The sequence below is a fragment of the Astyanax mexicanus genome, chromosome 1 (assembly GCF_023375975.1).
Source record: "Astyanax mexicanus isolate ESR-SI-001 chromosome 1, AstMex3_surface, whole genome shotgun sequence".
Lineage (NCBI taxonomy): Eukaryota > Metazoa > Chordata > Actinopteri > Characiformes > Acestrorhamphidae > Astyanax > Astyanax mexicanus.
In genome coordinates this window covers 31,255,001-31,275,234 of record NC_064408.1, presented here as the reverse complement: position 1 = coordinate 31,275,234, position 20,234 = coordinate 31,255,001, and the positions used below count along the sequence as shown (strand labels likewise).

Here is a 20,234-nt window from a genome sequence, read left to right as displayed (position 1 = left end):
TGTAACTTGTCACTGAACACTTTGGCTGGTAACTTTTTGTTTTTTACACTGGCAGCTCTGGGAGCAAGACAAGAGAGTCACCTGCAATTGTCCACTGAGCAAGTACAGCACATCACACTTTTTTGTTGTTGTTTAGACACTGCATCTCAGAACATATCCACTCCTGCAGCACTTTTGTTTTCTCCCACATCTACTGGTCTTTAAATAAGAATCGGGAAAGTTCAGGTCTGATTTAGCTGAACATCATATTAATTTCAATTGCTGCTACTATTCACAATGTTCATATTATTGTGCTCTGTTGTACTCCAGACCCTCTTATTGATTTAATGTCTCCATTTCCAGAAAATGGCTCTTCTGTTATTGAACGTTTGTGGTCTCCCCACAATCACTGCTAAACTAACCCTCCACCTTTCGGTAGTAGGCAACACTACTACCCCAAAAATAAACTAAAAGAATCTTCTTTATTTTTCTTTACAATCTTATTGTTCAGGCCTATGGATCTTGTTTCTCTATACACAGCAGCACAGCTTGAAATGCAAGGCAGGTCTCGATGTCTTATTTGGGCTTTTGTGGTGGGTAGATATAGCCCAATGGGTGGTTCCTCCTATTGAGTCTTGTCAGGTGTGTGTGTGGTGTTCAGGCTGTCCTTGTTATTCATGGTTGTTCTTCTAAAACAGATTATTACCAGGTATGTGTGTGGTGTTCAGGCTGTCCTTGTTATTCATGGTTGGTCTGCTAAAACAGATTATTACCAGGTATGTGTAGTGTAAAATGTACTGTCCTTTTAAACCATGTCTGACCTTATAATCAGCGTTACAGATATGTCTCTGTAAACCACCAAAAGGTCAGATACATCATATCATGAAAGAAAATGCACAGAATTGAAATTTTAAATTGGATGTATCATATCTTAAGCTTATACTATTTTTTTAAATATTTATCATGTTGCAAAGATTGAAAGAAATATGTGTCCTTTTAAACCATGTCCAGTACCGGAATTTGGAAATGACCTTGTAAACCACCAAAACCAGTATGTGTGTGTTTGTGTGTGTGTGTGTGTGTGTGTGTGTTCATTCAGTCTTTAGAACAAAAAGCTTCTTCATGAATCATAACCTCAGAATTAAAGCAGTCGGTTCCACTCAGACTGACTTACCTTTTATAAACTTTATACTCTGTGGAAATAAATAAAACAATCTGATTATTTCATGAACGGAACGATTAATTAATTTTAACATTTTTATTAATGATTATCATCTTTAAACTGAGATTAATGACCATCATCAGAAACTGGAGCTGTGAGTAAAGCTTACACACACATTTAAGAGAAGCATAACTTTAAGAACAGCGTAACTTTAAAAACAGCATAACTTTAAGAACAGCGTAACTTTAAGAACAGCATAACATTAAAAACAGCATAACTTTAAGAACAGCGTAACTTTAAAAACAGCATAACTTTAAGAACAGCGTAACTTTAAGAACAGCATAACATTAAAAACAGCATAACTTTAAGAACAGCGTAACTTTAAGAATAGCATAACATTAAGAACAGCGTAACTTTAAAAACAGCGTAACTTTAAGAACAGCGTAACTTTAAGAACAGCATAACATTAAGAACAGCGTAACTTTAAGAACAGCGTAACTTTAAGAACAGCGTAACTTTAAAAACAGAGTAACTTTAAGAACAGTGTAACTTTAAAAACAGAGTAACTTTAAGAACAGTGTAACTTTAAGAACAGCGTAACTTTAAGAACAGTGTCAGGTCTTAGCCCTGTCTCGTGTCTCTGTGTGTCTTCCCCACGTGACCTGTGCTCCCCTGTGTCTCCTGTCTCAGTACTTTTCCATGTGTGTTTCATTTGTAGCTCCGCCCCTTCCCCAGGTGTTTCTAATTATAGTGTTTCCTGTTTCTTTAAATAGCCCTCGTCTACCACTTTGTCTCCGTCGGTCTTTGCACTAACCTCTGTTGTTTTGTCTCTCTGTGTTTCTCCGCGTTTCCTAGCCCTAGTCCTTGCTCTGTGTTTTTCTCTGTTTATTTCTTGTTTGGTTTTTTCTAGTTTCTTGTTTAGCTCCGTGTTCCCTAGCTCCCTGTATATACCCTGCTTTGTTTTTGTTTCTAGTATATTCCTTGTCTATATATATATATCCCTGCCCTGTTTAGTTTTGGTTATTTCTTGGTTATTTTTGGTAGTTTCTAGTTTCTTGTTTATTCCTTGTTTATGTTCTTAGCTTTGTTTGTTTCTTTGTTTATTTACTCCCTGTTTATATATATATATATATATATATATATTTAGTACTTCTTGTTTGTTGAGTTTATGTTCACTAGTTCCTCTCGTTTGTTTTGGTTTACTTTATTATTACGTATTCTTTGTGATTTGATTATCTTTGTTACGTGTTTACTTGTTTCTTTGTGTTTCTTTGTTATTTATTTAATAAATTATTTATTTATATCGCTCCTACCTGAACCTGTGTCCGCCTCCTCGTCTCCCTGCCTGGGTATTCGTGACAAACAGCGTAAATTTAAGAACAGCTTAACATTAAGAACAGAGTAACTATAATAACATATAACATAGATTATATTGATAGTTTATCGAGTTATCGAGTATGTTCTTGTTTTTAGGTATTTTGATGAATTTAAGGAGTCCTCTATAATTTGGGAAAATGGTCCTGAGTTTAAGAATGTTTAAGTACGAGGTTATGAAGAACTTAGCTTTAGAAACGTTTTAGGAAATGCAGATCTGATCATGTGGTAAATCAGTCTAAAGCTGCACTGAACTGTTCAGCAGATGATCAGATTCTACAGATCAAACACTCCTACAGTGCAGTGGGATTATGCACAGGTGCATTGTGGGAAGGAAGGTGGTGGATATAAGAGAAAAGGATTTTTCTGATCTCATGAATATTAATCTGAAAGCTGGTGTCATGTGACTGATTGATTTCTGCATTATAATTTAATAGCAGTGATTAGAATAGAAACAGGAAGTTATTTCCATCAGTGGGAGAAGAGAGTGCAGTTATTTACTTACCCCAAAGGCTGTGTCTGAAAAAAGAGAAGAGAAGACAGAGTTAGATGAATCTCCATGAGAAGATGTAAGTAAAGTAAAATAGTTGGTAAATAGAAGAATGATTTAGTAACACTTGATCTCCTAATCAGAAATCTCCTTTTCTCATCTGTACTGTAGTTTATCATCCTTCACCGCTGCACTGCTTTCACTACAACTCCATCAACATCTTCAGATAAACACTTAAACCTACAGCAGATCCTCAACCCTTCTAGAAATCTTCATCTTTAAACTACATTAAACACTTCATGCAGTGATTTTCTCTATTAATAGACAGTCCTGTGTTCCTCCATCAACAACAGCAGCACAGATGTGTGATCTATTCCTGTTATGGATCAGAGGTGCTGCCTGAGTGTGTAAAGATCTGGAGCTCAGCTCAGTTAATTATAGGACTTTTCTTTACTGATTGTTCAAGTATCCTGTATAATATGTAGTTTTTACTTTTCTTTTAAAGGATTTACAAAAAAAAAAAAAAAAGTGTGCAGGAGTTTAGCATTACTGATTGTTGCTGTCTTAATAAAAAATATAAAACAACTAGGAAACAAGAGGAAACACTGCTTTTAACAGAAAATCAAAGTGTTATGTGACAATACAATTCACCCAAAATAAAGTTTACTAGTTACTAAAAAAAATATAAATGATTATTAGTCTAAAGGAGACTACATAAAAGAGTAAATTAAATTTATTCACTGTAAAGTTTTACTTTAATTTAAAATCTACAGGTAAATAGATAATGATGCTGAAGTACAGATTTGACTCTTCATAGATAAAAGTACTGGATCTCCTGCTTTAACTGTCTCTTCTGAACTGAAGGGAGTGAAAAAGACAGGCTGCATGTGAGCATTGTGGAAGTGAAGATGTTGAGTGTAGGTGGAGAAATGTGTGTTTAAAGCTGCTGTTCTGTAGATCTGCTGCTGCTGTAGAATTCTGCATGTTGTTGAGCAGGTCAGCAGAGAGTAGACTCTGAGGAGAAGTGCAGGGTGTAGGGTGTGATTTGGGAATGTTGTGTAAATGTTAATGTGTGAAGTGCAGAAGCAGTGCTAAATCAACTGCAGGACTTCTAACAAGTGGAGGATCTAAACCTGAGAGAAACATCTTCAAACATCACCTTCAGACTTCAGGACTGTGTGATGTGAGAGTGTGATGTGAGAGTGTGATGTGAGAGTGTGGTTGTGAGAGTGTGGTTGTGAGAGCGTGATGTGAGAGTGTAGTGTGAGAGTGTGATGTGAGAGTGTGGTTGTGAGAGCGTGATGTGAGAGTGTAGTGTGGGAGTGTGATTGTGAGAGTGTGATGTGAGAGTGTGATTGTGAGAGTGTGATGTGAGAGTGTGGTTGTGAGAGTGTGGTTGTGAGAGCGTGATGTGAGAGTGTGATGTGAGAGTGTGATGTGGGAGTGAGATGCGAGAGTGTGATTGTGAGAGTGTGATGTGAGAGTGTGATGTGAGAGTGTGGTTGTGAGAGTGTGATGTGAGAGTGTGGTTGTGAGAGCGTGATGTGAGAGTGTAGTGTGAGAGTGTGATTGTGAGAGTGTGATTGTGAGAGTGTGATGTGAGAGTGTGATGTGAGAGTGTGATGTGAGAGTGTAATGTGAGAGTGTGATGTGAGAGTGTGATTGTGAGAGTGTGGTTGTGAGAGTGTGATGTGAGAGTGTGATGTGAGAGTGTGATGTGGGAGTGAGATGCGAGAGTGTGATTGTGAGAGTGTGATGTGAGAGTGTGATTGTGAGAGTGTAGTGTGAGAGTGTGGTTGTGAGAGTGTGATGTGTGAGTGTGGTTGTGAGAGTGTGATGTGAGAGTGTGGTTGTGAGAGCGTGATGTGAGAGTGTAGTGTGAGAGTGTGATTGTGAGAGTGTGATTGTGAGAGTGTAATGTGAGAGTGTGATGTGAGAGTGTGATGTGAGAGTGTAATGTGAGAGTGTGATGTGAGAGTGTGATTGTGAGAGTGTGGTTGTGAGAGTGTGATGTGAGAGTGTGATGTGAGAGTGTGATGTGGGAGTGAGATGCGAGAGTGTGATTGTGAGAGTGTGATGTGAGAGTGTGATTGTGAGAGTGTAGTGTGAGAGTGTGGTTGTGAGAGCGTGATGTGAGAGTGTGATGTGAGAGTGTAGTGTGAGAGTGTGATTGTGAGAGTGTAATGTGAGAGTGTGATGTGAGAGTGTGATGTGAGAGTGTAATGTGAGAGTGTGATGTGAGAGTGTGATTGTGAGAGTGTGGTTGTGAGAGTGTGATGTGAGAGTGTGATGTGAGAGTGTGATGTGGGAGTGAGATGCGAGAGTGTGATTGTGAGAGTGTGATGTGAGAGTGTGATTGTGAGAGTGTAGTGTGAGAGTGTGATGTGAGAGTGTGATGTGGGAGTGTGATTGTGAGAGTGTAGTGTGAGAGTGTGATGTGAGAGTGTAGTGTGAGAGTGTGATGTGAGAGTGTGATGTGAGAGTGTGATGTGGGAGTATGATTGTGAGAGTGTGATTGTGAGAGTGTGATGTGAGAGTGTGATGTGAGAGTGTGATTGTGAGAGTGTAGTGTGAGAGTGTGATGTGAGAGTGTGATGTGGGAGTATGATTGTGAGAGTGTGATGTGAGAGTGTGATTGTGAGAGTGTGATGTGAGGGTGTGATGTGAGGGTGTGATGTGTGAGTGTGATTGTGAGAATGGGATGTGAGGTTGTGATGTGAGGTTGTGATGTGAGAGTGTGATGTGAGGGTGTGATTGTGAGAGTGTGATGTGAGGGTGTGATGTGAGAGTGTGATGTGAGAGTGTGATGTGAGAGTGTGATGTGAGAGTGTGATGTGAGAGTGTGATGTAAGAGATGGTGCAAGAGTGAGAGTATGGTTGTGAAAGTATGGTTGTGAAAGTGTGAGTGTGAGAGTGTAATAGTGAGAATTACAGAGTGGTTGTGAGTGTGGTTGTGAGAGTGTGATTGTTAAAATGTGGTTGTGAGAGTGTGATGCGAAAGTGTGACTGTGAGAGTTTGGTTGTGAGAGTCTAAGGTGAGAATGTGGTTGTGAGAGTTTGATGCAAGAGGGTAAAATGAGAGTGTGGTTGTGAGAATTCAAGAGTGTGATGGTGAGAGTGTGGGTGTGAGAGTATGAGTGTGAAAGTGTGGTTGGAGAATATGATGATGAGAGTGTGGTTGTGAGAGTTTGAAGCAAGAGTGTAAAGTGAGAGTGTGGTTCTGAGATTTTGAGAGTGTGATGGCCAGAGTGAGAGTCTGATGGTGAGAGTGTTGAGAGAGTAAGAGTGTGGTTGTGAGAGTCTGGTTGTGAGAGTATGAGAGTAAGAGTGTGGTTGTGAGAATGTGGTAGTGAGAGTATGAGAGTGAGAGCGTGGTTATGAGAGTTTGAGAGTGTGGTGGTCAGAGTGAGAGTGTGATGATGAGAGTGTTGTGAGAGTGAGAGTGTGTTGTGAGAGTCTGGTTGTGAGAGTATGAGAGTAAGAGTGTGGTTGTGAGAATGTGGTAGGGAGAGTATGAGAGTGAGAGCGTGGTTATGAGAGTGTGATGTGAGAGTCTGATTGTGACAGTGTGATTGCGAGAGTGTGGTTGTGAGCGTGCTGTAAGAGTGTGGTTGTTGTGAGTTTGAGAGTTTGGGGTGTGATAGTGAGAATGCGAGAGTGGTATTGTGAGAGTGTGATTGTGAGAGTGATCATTACAGATAGTGTTGAGTGATTGTGAGAGTGTAGTTGTGAGAGTGATCATTACAGATAGTGTTGAGTGATTGTGAGAGTGTAGTTGTGAGAGTGATCATTACAGATAGTGTTGAGTGATTGTGACAGTGTGGTTATGAGAGTGATCATTACAGATAGTGTTGAGTGATTGTGAGAGTGTGGTTGTGAGAGTGTAGTTGTGAGAGTGATCATTACAGATAGCGTTGAGTAATTGTGAGAGTGTAATTGTGAGAGTGAACATTACAGGTAGTGTTAAGTGATTGTGAGAGTGTAGTTGTGAGAGTGTTCATTACAGATAGTGTTGAGTGATTGTGAGAGTGTAGTTGTGAGAGTGTAGTTGTGAGAGTGTTTATTACAGATAGTGTTGAGTGATTGTGAGAGTGTAGTTGTGAGAGTGAGATTTCTCTCTTCATATCTCTTATTCTCAGACTCTGATGATGATGAAGATGATGAAGATGAGTTTATGTAGAGTGAAGGTCTGGAATACTCACCCCCCACTCTTACAGTACACTCCTCTGTTGTGTCTCCGCTGGTTACCTGACACAGGTAATCTCCTGTATCTGAGAGTCTGCAGTTTCTGATCTGTAAGGAGACGTTTCCTCTCTGCAGCTCCTGAGTGATCAGACTCACTCTGTCCTCGTAGCCCCTCCCCTCTGTTACCTGTCTGTTCTTATAGAGACAAACACAGTCCGTCCCCTTAAACCACCTGATCTCCATCCCAACAGCACTGAGTTCAGGAGACACGAGACACGAGAGAGTAGCAGCAGAACCAGACTGAACATCTCCACCACGAGGACTAATGAGTTTAAACTCACCTGTGTAGAAAACACACACACACACACGCATACACACACACACACACACACACACACACACAAACACACACACACACACAAACACACACACACACACACACACACACACACAAACACACACACACACACACACAAACACACACATAAACAAACACACACACACACACACACACACACAAACACACACACACACAAACACACACACACACACACACACACACACAAACACACACACACAAACACAAACACACACAAACACACACACACACACACAAACACACACACACAAACACACACACACACAAACAAACACACACACAAACAAACACACACACAAACACACACAAACACACACAAACACAAACACACACAAACACACACACAAACACACACACAAACACACACACAAACACACACAAACACACACAAACACAAACACACACAAACACACACACAAACACACACAAACACACACAAACACAAACACACACAAACACACACACACAAACACACACACACACACACACACACACACACACATACACACAAACACACACACACACACACACACACAAAACACAAACACACACACACACACCAATTATTGAATAATTTTGATTCTAACTTTAAACCTTGCTGTGTATAATATATTAACACAACAATTTATGTATAAAATAACTAAATATGAATTAATAAATTATTATATTTGATAATAAAGTTTAACTCACTGTTACTCAAAGCTTCCGCCATCTTTATCTCCTCCTGTAGATTCAGTCAAATACAATACAACACACACACACACACACACACACACACACTATACACACACACACACACACCACACACACACTACAGAGAGAGCGACAGATAAAGAGACAGAGAGAGAGAGAGAGAGAGAGAGAGAGAGAGAGAGAGATAGTGGTCAGTTTATAATCTGTATAATCAGTGTATAAAGCTATAATGATAATGATATTAATTATGTAGTTGTAGTAGTTAGTTCTATAGTTCTGTAGTTCTGTAGTTTGTAGTCTGGTGTTGACAGTTAGCTTTAGCATGATGCTAACTGCTCTTACCTTTGATCTTCTTCACTCAGACATTTGTCTGATTCAGGTGAAATATGTCCACATTTTAAAGCAGCTCATATCAGCTTTTTATCTGATAACAGTCTGATCATAATAATAAGAGCGAGTTTCAGCTTTTAATCCACAAATCTTCTAATCGTCTCTCCGTTTGATCTTCCAGAGCGGAAGCAGATCTACTTTCACTTTCTCTTCACTTCAGTCCTGCTGCTGCTGCAGAGCTGCTTTATGGAGAGACCGCCCACTTCCTCTCTCCCCCGTTAAATCACAACATTACTGCTCACCGCTAGAGGGAGCCCGCGAGAGAGTCCTCAATCAATGGAGCTGAATGGAGCTAAAGGGATAAAAACTCGATTTAATAATAGAAACTCAACACTTCTACAGGATTCTCCTTTAATTTTACAAAGTACAATAAAGTATTTCTCACAACAGTTGGATGATTTTACATTTTATAAATAAATTGTCATTGATCAGTTGTTATTATTGATAAATATGCAGTTCATATTTTTAGTTTTTTTATTTATTCTGCAAGTTAATTTAACTTGTGTTATGTAGATATAACTGAATAATAATAAGTGAAAACATACTTTTACCATTTATCAGTCCTGTGTTATTATTTGGTGAAATGTTTATTCAATAAACAAAATTCCACTATAGCTTCACTGCTCAAAACAAAAAAAAAAAATACACTTAAATCACATATCAGATGTCAGTGAACAAAGAGTCGAATTGAAAATCTTTACAGATATAAAATCTTTAATTATTTAAGAACAAAATAACATAACAAAAGTCAATGGAAATCAACATTAACTCTTTGTGGGTCAGACTGAAATTCATACAAAATATTCAGCTATTCAGGAAACCGCTGACGAGATCATGAAGGTTTGTTCAGATCTCTAAAGATACGCCTCCCCAGACCATCACTGATCCACCACCAAACTGCTCATGCTGGATGATGTTTCTGGCAGCAGAGCATTTACTATGGCATCTCCAGACTCTTTCACATCTGTAAGATGTGGTCAGTGTGAAGCTGTGAATCTCATCTGTGAAGAGAACAGGGCAGCACTGGAGGAGCTGCTAACTCTGCTAAATGAGCTGCACGGTGCTGCACTGTGAGTACAGGTCTCACTAGAGGACGTCAGGATCTCACGTCAGTCTTATGGAGTCTGTGTTCCAGCAGTCCGCTGAAGCTCATTCTGCAGGACTCTGCTTGTGTTTCTTCTGTTCCTCCTCACACTAAAGATATCAGTCCTGCCACTGGGTTGATTCTCTTCTACAGGTCTGTCCTGTTCTCCTGGTGTAATGATCTCCTGTGTGCTGGAATCTCCTCCATGATCTTGAGACTGTGCTGGGAGACGTGTGGATGCTTCTTTCTGGAGGAGCTGTGCTGTCTGAAAGAGCTGCAGCTACAGCTTCATGCTACCAGTAGAGACAAGAACACTAGAAAAATACTAAACTAAAGAAGAATCAGTCAGGAAGGAGGAGAGGAGAGGATTTGACTGTGGTCTCCACCTGCAGAAAACTTTCTCTTTCTGGATTTTCTCTTGCTGTTTCCTCTCCGGTGCTCCTGCTGTAACTTTCATTTACACCAAAGTAGATGAATTTGATTCACAATTGATTGAGCAGATTAATATCTCTGAGTTGTAACTCAATCTGTGTTTTACTGTGTTAATTAAGTGTGATGATTCATTTTTTCAGCAGTGTATAAATATATACAGTGGCTTGCAAAAGTGTTCATAACCATTTAACATTTTCACTTTTTCTGACCTTACAACCACAAAGGTAAATGTATTTTATTGAGATTTTATTTGATGGACCAACACAAAGCAGCACATCAGTGTGAAGTGGAAAATAAATTATACATGTTTTTCAAAAATGTAATCAAATTAAAATCGGAAAAGTGTTTAGTGCAAAAGTGTTTAACCCTCTTTACTCTGAAACCCCTAAATAAAATCCAGTGCAATCACTTGCTTTCAGAAGTCACTTAATTAGTTAATTTACTCTTAGTATAAATACATATGTTCTGTGAGGGCCTCAGTGGTTTGTTAGAGAACAGTAGTGAACAAACAGAATCATGAAGACCAAGGAAGCAACTATCCAGACAGGTCAGAGATAAAGTTGTGGAGAAGTTTAAAGCAATTTTAGGTTATAAAAACATATTTAAAGCTTTGAGCATCCCAATGAGCACTGTTCAAACCGTCATCCAACAACTGCTAAACTACCACAACATGGCCGTCCACCCAAACTGACAGATCGTGAAAGGAGAGCACTGGTTAGAGAAGCAGCATAGAGGTCCATGATCACTCTGGAGGAGCTGCAGAAATCCACAGCTCATGTGGGAGAATCTGTTCACAGGACAACTTTATGTCATGCACCCCACAAATATGGCCTTTAGGGATGATTAGTAAGAAGAAAACCATTGTTGAAATAAAGACATAAGAAGTGCCGTTTGCAGTTTGCCACAAGTCATGTAGGAAACTGTGGTCACATGATACCAAAGCTGAACTTTTGGTCTAAATGCAAAGCACTATGTTTGGTGGAAAAGTAACACTGTTCATCACTCTGAACACACACTGTGAAACAGGCAGCATCATGCTGTGGGGATGCTTTTCTTCAGCATGGACAGGAAAGCTGATCAGAGTTGATGGGAAAATGGATGGAGTTAAATACAGAGCAATCCTGGAAGAAAACCTGTAGCAGCAGCAAAATACTTGAGACTGGAAAGGAGATTCACCTTCCAACAAGACAATGACCCTAAACATACAGCCAGAGCTACAGTAAAAGGGTTTAGATCAGAGAATATTCATGTGTTAGAATGATCCAGTCTAAGTCCTGACCTAAATCCTATTCAGCTTCTGTGGCAAAACATGAAAATTGCTGTTCACAAACAAGTACTGTAGTATTTAAATTGTATTATTTTCCATTAAAACACTCTGATTATGTGTATCTGTATATTCTGTACAGTAGCTGTGGAGCTGAGATTTTGTTTTTGAAAACAACAGAAAATATTACTTCTTTGATTGAAATACTAAAATTGGTGTTTATATATAAGGATGATAAACACCACCTACTCCATTTCATTATAATCCTCAACATGAAGCAGATAGAATTCTCCCTCTTATAGTACTAGGTGTAGATATCAGGAGTGAATGATCGAGGACTGGCATTTTCTTACATTTCTTTTAAATCAGAGAAAGTTTTTATTCTTTTGATCAGTCAGAAATATAGAAAACCTCAGTTAGTTTTCACTCTATGTATAGAGATTTGCTCTAATCAGAATGAACTGACTGCACTGACACCAACTTCTTCATTCAGCAGCTAATTCTGATCGTTCAGTGACAATAACTGAGTCTAAAAGTTGGTACATTTTTACTGATGGTGGAGATTATTGAAGAAAGTGAAGCTCTGTTAAATCCAGCATAAATCATGGTGCTGTACTGTATATGGTTTGTCTACTGCAGGTGGAGCTGCTGGATTGTGTTCCTGACTCGGCCACACTTAGTGCAGAGCAGGAGAAAGACGTGGAGGTGGCCCGCTGTGGAGCTCTGGCTCTCTGGAGCTGCAGCAAGAGCACCAGGAACAAAGAAGCAATCCGCAAGACTGGAGGAATCCCTCTGCTCGCCCGCCTGCTCAAATCCCCCCAGAAGAACATGCTCATCCCCGTGGTGGGCACTCTGCAGGAGTGTGCGTCTGAGGTACAACTCTGTTTAGATCTTTAACAAAAGCTGTCAGTCATATCTTCTGTACCTACGGAAAACCTTAAACACAGATAAAGAACTGTTACAGTGTTCTTCAAAAATTATTGCTATTGTATCTTGTAGTTTTTTCTTAATCTGTTTTAACAGAGCAGTTACAGGACTGTCATCCAAACAGAGGGAATGATTAAGGATCTGGTAAAGAATCTTAACTGTGACAACCAGGAGCTTCAGATGCACTGTGCAAGCGCCATCTTTAAGGTAACGCAGCCCTGCTGTGATCAGTGGTCTTTTCAAGCAGCTGAAGTGCTTTTATAGCTGCAAGCTTCCTCTCTCTCACTTTATTTAAGGTGGAAAAAGTTTGATTGTGGCATCAGTTACATGTCTGTCACTTCAGCTTCATGGTGATTTAGAGGTGGCTGTGTTTATGGGTGGCAGTGTGCGGAGGACAAGCGTACGCGAGACCTGGTCCGGCAGTACAAAGGTCTGCAGCCTCTGGTCTCTCTGCTCAGCCAGACTGACAACAAGCAGCTGCTTGCAGCAGCAACAGGAGCTATCTGGAAATGTTCCATCAGCATGGAGAATGTAGCAAAGTAGGCGTGTCTTTCATTGTTGATGTTGTAGGCTTTTAAAATGTTGTTGTTAATATGTAATAGCACATTTATAAATCAATAAAATGTGATAGCCTATTGAATCAGCCGTAAAGTTGATTTTAACACTGTGGATATTGTCACTTATGAATATTAAAGAATTAAGTAATGAGCTTGGGTCTGTGAATGAGTTTAATTTCTTTAGTCTTTTGTTTTTACAGGTTTGAGGAGTTTAGGACTTTGGAGATTTTGCTGAGTCTACTAACAGCCCAGCCTGAGGAGGTGCTGGTCAATGTGGTGGGGGCTCATAGAAAGAGTGGCGGCATCCCACGCCTTGTCAGCCTGCTGAGGGAAACTAACCAGGCTCTATTAGTGAACGTCACCAGAGCTGTAGGAGCATGCGCTACCGAGCCTGAGAACATTTTGTAAGTTCAGACAAGCGTTACACTGGAACAGGACTGAATAAAATCGATCTACTTGTTTTAGAAGTTTTAGAAGCTTATTCCTCAGTGGATCAAAGAAACGTTGTTCACAACATTTCACACACAGCCAGTTCATCAGAGTTGTGAGTAAAATAGATTACTTAAATATATTCATTTAGAATATCCAAGTCTTTTATCCATCCTCCAGCAGAACGGCCATAAGGAGGTTTGCTGAAACAGATGACCGCACTGATGGCTGCGTTCGAATACTTTACTGAAACATCCTTTTCTAGATCTGTCTGATCTGGTAGTTGTGTAGATCCATAAGCTAGTCAGCTGTCTCAGTGTATTAACTGATGCTGTGAGCTCCAGATCAGACAGAACACAACAGTGCTGTAATTCAAGACTCCAGTCCTGCAGAGTTTAGACTTCTGCCTCTTTAAACACTCCTGAATTGAGTTCACCTGCTAATAAGATGTGTGTGATGTTTGTTGCATGCACGGACCCGCTGACGGGTTCTGTTGATTTTAGAGGTCGTTACAGGGTTAATGTAAACTTAAACATATAATCTGAGAAAAGAACACAGTTCTGTACTATGCTATACACTGTAAATGTTTTATCATTCTCTCTCTTTTCTTCTTTTTCTTTTCATCCTCAGGATCATTGATCATCTAGACGGGGTGCGTCTGCTCTGGTCCTTGCTGAGAAAACCAGATCCAGATGTTCAGGCCAGCGCTGCCTGGGCCATCTGCTCCTGCATAGAGAATGTGAAGGTACAGTAATTTACTTCACTGTAATAAACCAGCACTACAGCAGCTGATACTGAAATACAGATATGATATTTGGAATTCTAGCAGCAATATTAGTTATCTGGCTTCTTTCTGAATTAAAAACAGCCTACCCCCAAATATCTGCATATAGTTATAGTGGCTATAACTGTTCAGCACTGTATTCCTGGGGATGTGTTTCAGGACGTGGGACAAATGGTCCGTTCATTCATGGGTGTCTTAAATCTGATTGTTGACTTGCTAAAATTGACCAATAAGGAAGTTCTGGCCAGTGTGTGTGATGTGATTTCCAGAATAGCCAAAGATGAAGAGAACCAGGCCATCATTACTGAGCACGGAGTGATGCCCATGCTGACTCACCAACACAGCAAGTCCATTCACGCATGTCTACAATTACCATTAGCTAATGATTATTATATATTACCAATAATTAATAATTAATAATTAATATTAATCATCTGGATTAGCGGTTTTAGGATTTCAGTATTTCACAGCTGTCCATGTTCTCCTGAGTCAGAGAATAAAGTGTATCTCTGCTCCATGTGTAGCACAGGTCTAGCATGCAGCTGCAGTGTTATGGTTACAGTGTGTCTTAAGTTCATGGTGGTTATTTCTCTCCGACTGCAGGAAGATGATAAGTTGTGTCGGCATCTGGCAGAAGCCATTTCTCACTGCTGCATGTGGGGTAATAACAATGTGGCGTTCGGGGAGGAAAGGGCTGTTGCCCCTCTGGTCCGATACCTGCGCTCAAAAGACCCCTCAGTTCACCAAGCCACGGCCCTGGCCCTCTACCAGCTCTCCAGAGACCCCAACAACTGCATCACCATGCATGAGAGCAGCGTGGTCCAGGTACGACCCCGGCTCCTCAAACGTTTTACACAGAAGTAGAAGAATCAAATCACTGAAACTCACTCAAAGCAGTTCAGAGCAAACAAGTCTATTTGAGATCACTACACAACTCAACACAGTTTGTTGGTAAAAACTGCTTAAAACTTCTTCTCCTGCAGGCTTTGCTTTATGGAAAATCAGGCTCTGAAAGATGGTATTGAATCTGTGGAGCTTTAATTAATTTTAGTAGTTTTATGATGAGCAGTTAAAGTATTACTTCTCTTCATGCTACGTCATGATGGGCTCCGCCTCCTGTCTCTGGCCAATGATAAAGCAAAGTATTTAATGTAAAAAGAAACATTCCCAGAATTTCCATCCCCTCTTTCCCTTCTGTTACTGTGGAGCTGAAGCCTTCCTGACTCCATCTGTTACTGTGGGCTTCAGTATCCTCTTCTCCATTTGTAACAGATCATATATCTTTATTATTTTCTCCTCAATTTGTGTCTGTCTCTCTGACTGTCTCTCTCTCTCTCTTTTCCTCTACATCTTATACTCTTCTATATACTTCTTGTTCAGTGTGAGACGGTTGTTTTCTGAAATTTCAGACAGATATTCTAGTTTATATTAAAGAGCTCATATCCTCCATGTATCCTGTATTTTTTTTATTTTTCTTGAACTTTTCTTCTCTTCTCCATAGCGTCATATTTGTATAATATAAACCCTGTAATATTGCTCTGTGTTGTAATATGACTTAATGTCAGTTATGTGTCTCTCAGCTTGTAAATTCATATGAAAAAGTAAAAGTCATTGTTTTAAAGCACAAATTACACTTCCTGACTTTAGGGGGAGCCCAAGAGCAACAAATACAAGTTCTCATATGAAGCTGCTTGAAACAGTGACCTCTAATCTAGGAGGAAAACAATAGTCTAACTGGAGGTTCTAAGGGTGTGGCCACAGAGGCATTGGCCCAAGCTGAAATCTGATTGGCCCCTGAAGTGGCCCTGTCCTGTCATTCATCTGTTCTTTGTCAGAGAGCAGTGGTCAGATTATAGGTACACTAGTGGCACTAATTTCACAACAGATTTATGACCTCAAACTGACAGAAAACAGCTGCATTTTATGAATTTGGCCACACTGTTGCAAACAGGACATTCATTTTCTGCAGACTACTGTATGGATTACTGGCATTTATTATTTTAAAGAGAGAAAAACAGGATAGGTGTTTGAGAAGTCGTGGGGTGAAATGTGTAAAAAACATCTACAAATTTATTGGACAAACTGTTTTTATTTAATTAGCTTAACATCCTTTAAAAAGGAAAGATAAACATGAAGCAGAGATGATCCCAGATCATAATACATTGTTCCTCTTTGTTCTTCACTAAGCTAAAGCTGATTGGTTACAACTAGATCTCTGATTTACTATGTGAATCAAGACATTGCAAAAACACAGTAACATACTGTATAATCATAGTAAGACCAGATACAGTAACACTGCACTGTTACACTGTAAACTACTGCATTTCATGGTTTCTGCATAAATAGTATCAGAATAAAATTTATGATCTTGCAGGTCTTTATTGAACACATTAATTCAACACTGAAAGTGGTAGTGGAAAAAGTAAACACTCAAAAGTAAACTCTTGGAATCAATAGCTGGTCGACACCTTTAAATCTTTGGATGTCACTCAGGGTTGTTGATTTTTTTTTACCTCATTGATGAGACTCTGTCCTGCTCTTGGGTCATTTTGACCAGTAGCCACAGTCCCACATTGTCTCCATTTGTAGATTATTTTATTACTGTAGACTGCTGAAAGTCTGAAATCTCTTTGTAAGTCTTTCCAGCTTTATGTTAATCAGCACTTTTTTTGATTGCAGATCCTCTGAAAGCTCTTTTTGGTGCAGCATGGCTCATATACACGTATCATTCTTATGCAGAGAAAACTCTAAAAGTTTGAGTGTTTTTATCAGTCAAAGAAACTCAATTCCACACCTCCAAAATAGCAAGACTCCAGGTATGCTAACACTTGATTCTAATTAGCCTTTTTTTGAGGTCATTAACACAAGGGTTTAGACACTTTTTCACTAGAGAGAGTGAGGTTTTTACAGTTGTTCTTAAAGAAGACATGAATGATCATATATTTTTGTGTTATTATTTTTAGTAACATTTTATTTGTCAGTACTCTTGACTTGGATGAAAATCAGATCACATTTTATAACTAATTTATTCAGAAAACCATGGAAAGATAAAGATTCTGTGGAATAATATTGTATGGTATTGTAAACAGTATAAACAGTTTAGTGTAATTATTTGGAATCAGCCAGGTTAAATCATGGAAGCTACACTGTATTTAATACACTGTATGTAATTGGGTTGTTAAAGCTCACCTTCCGCGAAAATCCGATTTTTCTTGTTTTTTGTGGAATACAGTAGATCTCTCCGAGTTGAATGTGTACACCTGCACATTAAACTGTTTTGCAGCCCCCATTGTCTGCAGGAGCTAAGCAAAGAAATCCCCCCTCCCCCCCTCCGAAAAACGGGTGAATTTTGAATTATCTTTCTGCCTACGTAGGCAGAAACTCACAGACCAGCCCACCTTGGCTCGAGAAACTCCCAGAGGCGGAGCTGAAGCGACGCAACATCACCGCTCATCAGTTAAGGTGCTTACACACTGCACGCGGTAGGTGCGGCGCGGTACGCTGACTCCCATAGGATTCAATAGTGTCTAGAGCGGTAAAGCGGTGCGTCGCTGCCGCGGAGCAGAGCTGAAAGCGGCGCGTTTCCCCGCCCATAACCACGCCTCCACCGCGCTACCGCTTACCGCGGGCAAAGTTCAACATGGTTCAACTTTGACCTCGCGGCAAGCGGTACCTCGGCAGAAAACGCATGACGTGAACTCACGCGACTAGAGAGAAACTGTAGTCCAAACAACAATAAACGTGCGCGAGAGACTAATAATAGCGATTAGTGAATCCCCTCAGCTGTACATCACTTCCCTACACTCATATAGAGATAACAGGAGGAAGAGAAGAATCAGAGCTTTGTTCTGAGGCTGAGAAACAGATACAGATCCACAGAGGCTGTAGAGACTCAAAACTACAAAACACCGCTCGCAGAGGTGATGGGTTTTAGAAAACTCCGCCTATTATCAGCAGGAGACGCTTGGCGTCAGCAGCAGCCCAACGCAACAACAACTGGCCAGCGTCCAGCTGAGCGGCGGCACAGCGGAATACAGCGCGGTGTACCGCGTGCAGTGTGTAAGCACCTTTAGGAGGTGGGAGGCAGTGAGCGGCAGAGCGGTGGAGGGGCGTCGCAGTGCTCCTAGCCAATCAGAGGAGAGATATTTGCATGCTGTTTGCATGTATGAATATTCATGAGCAAAGCTGGAATCCGGTCATTTTGGACACACCCCTAAAACAGTCCATTAAAAAAGAGCTATACAGAGACACCTGAGCACTTTTTTTTTACAAAAACGGCTCACATGTCATTCATTCATACTAGAGACCACAACTAGACATTTTAAAATGGAAGAAAAAACGACGGAAGGTGAGCTTTAAGTGGTGGTAATTGTAATGCTGTATGCAGGTGTAAATATGTGGATGAGTAAAATAGAAATTTTTTTAGCTAATTTATTTACTTTGTAATAAATTAAACATGATGAAATATTTTTATTGTATTATTTATGATCACAGATGACAGCCACACTCCCCTGGAGGACGCTGTGGAAACCCATAAAGAAATAGACTGGACTGTTTACTATGGAAAGAACTACTTTCCCACAGGCCAGAGTCTCTCTTATTACTCTGTAATGTCACTGATTCACACTTCAATGTTTGAGCTACTGGATTTAAAGACATTTTCACTTCAGAATGATAAACTTTATTAATACAGTAATTTTAGATGGTAAATTCTAAAAATACTGTATTCAGAGACAAGACTGACAATAAAAGTGATATTTTTTTAGTTTAATTCAGCAATGATGTACATTATATACATAATTATACTTAAAAAAATAAATATTAATATAATAAACAATGCTAGTCGATCACTAATTAAGAGCACTAATCTGCTCTGAAAGTCTCACTGATCTGACTGAGTGTTTATAACTGGATCACTCAGTGACCCCCAAAAGAGCTGCAGTGTTAACCTGCCTAATAGTCCACTAGTGTCCTCCTGATGAGTGTCTCCTGCTGCTGCTGGGATTCTCTCTCTGTCTTCCTGTCTGAGTCTCTGTTTCAGTGTTTCTATCTCTCTCTCCTTTTCATCCATCCTGCAATCCAAATCTTTCTGTTTCTTCATCATTATTTCCCACAATCTCTGCTGGAGTTCAGGCAGGATGATCTTCATCAGGTTTCTCTCCGCCTCCATTCTGGCTTCTCCTTCATACGTCTCCCTGATCTCCTCCATCTCCTGTCTGTGTCTCTCCTCCATCTCTCTCTTCTCCTTTTCATTCTCTTCTTTCAGTCTCTCTAACTCTGACTGAACCTCATTCCTCTGCTGTCTCTCTATTTTCAGCTCTTCCTGCACCTCAGCTTTTCTCTTCTCATCTCGTTCCTCTTTGAGCTTTTCCTCAAGTTTAGTTATTCGCTCTTCATGTTGAGTTATCTGTGTATTAAAATTAGCAGCTGATTCTGTGAACTTCATAAAAGTCTCCTGTACACATCTCTCTAGTTTCTCTTGAGTTTCTCTTTCTTCTCTCTCTCTTTTCTCCTCTCTTTCTCTCATGATCTTTGTCTCCATTGCTCTGATCTGAGACTGTGTCTCCAGGTAGATCTCACTGCTGTAGAATTTCTCTCTGTTTTCTTCCACCATCTTCTCCATCTTCTCCAGCAGCTCTGAGATCTGAGAACCATCTCCACTCTCCTTAATGTTGAGACAGTGAAACCTGTTCCCACATTTCTCCACAAGTCTCTGGACCTCCTGGTTTCCTGATTGGATAAAGTCTTCAATGTTCTTCTCCTGAACTTCATCAGTAACAGTGAAGAGGATCATGGTGTTCCTCCAACATCTCTCTCCAAACATCTCCTCCATTTTCTCCAGCATCCCTCTCTCCTCTCCTGTAGACTGCTTCACTGGTAGGACTAGGAGGAAGGCGTGTGGTCCTGGAGCAGACAGACAGACACAGTGCTCCACGTTCTGTCTCAGCTCCTCCAGAGAGAGTCCAGGACAGAAGCAGTCAGGAGTTTCCACCACAGTCACCTGCCTCCCAGCCACCTCCCCCTGTCTGCTCTCACTCTGCTGCCTCACTGTAGAAGCTCCAGCCTGGCTCCTCTCCTCTCTGCCCAGGATGGAGTTTCCTGCTG

At 40.2% G+C, this 20,234-nt stretch overlaps 4 protein-coding genes across 9 annotated transcripts in view; all 4 read right to left on the bottom strand.

Moving 5' to 3' along the window:
• LOC125799480 (butyrophilin-like protein 1) overlaps window positions 1–8,362 on the bottom strand; it is a 33,442-nt gene extending 25,080 nt beyond the window's left edge. The window contains exons 1-4 of one of the 2 annotated variants that reach the window (XM_049476327.1): window positions 8,260–8,348; window positions 7,208–7,531; window positions 3,021–3,034; window positions 1,154–1,172 (exon numbers count right to left, since the gene is read on the bottom strand). In XM_049476327.1, the coding sequence (XP_049332284.1) occupies window positions 1,154–1,172; window positions 3,021–3,034; window positions 7,208–7,531; window positions 8,260–8,281 (379 nt within the window). In that variant the 5' untranslated portion in view covers window positions 8,282–8,348. Of the gene's footprint in view, window positions 1–1,153; window positions 1,173–2,623; window positions 3,035–7,207; window positions 7,532–8,259 lie in introns of those variants that run through there. The other variant, XM_049476331.1, reaches the window with a different exon arrangement.
• LOC111197592 (trichohyalin-like) overlaps window positions 1–20,234 on the bottom strand; it is a 309,738-nt gene that overhangs the window by 51,813 nt on the left and 237,691 nt on the right. The gene's annotated exons all lie outside the window — the stretch shown is intronic.
• LOC125780456 (selection and upkeep of intraepithelial T-cells protein 1-like) overlaps window positions 1–20,234 on the bottom strand; it is a 167,865-nt gene that overhangs the window by 116,622 nt on the left and 31,009 nt on the right. Inside the window, exon 1 of one of the 2 annotated variants that reach the window (XM_049476350.1) lies at window positions 8,605–8,826. The exons of the other annotated variant lie outside the window; for it this stretch is intronic. The gene's annotated coding sequence lies outside the window, so the exon portion shown is untranslated. Of the gene's footprint in view, window positions 1–8,604; window positions 8,827–20,234 lie in introns of those variants that run through there. 2 annotated transcript variants of the gene reach the window in all.
• Window positions 18,575–20,234, bottom strand: part of LOC111197591 (golgin subfamily A member 6-like protein 22) — a 280,890-nt gene continuing 279,230 nt past the window's right edge. The window contains exon 11 of the mRNA XM_049476206.1: window positions 18,575–19,078. Within this exon, the coding sequence (XP_049332163.1) occupies window positions 19,012–19,078 (67 nt within the window). The 3' untranslated portion in view covers window positions 18,575–19,011. The remainder of the gene's footprint in view (window positions 19,079–20,234) is intronic.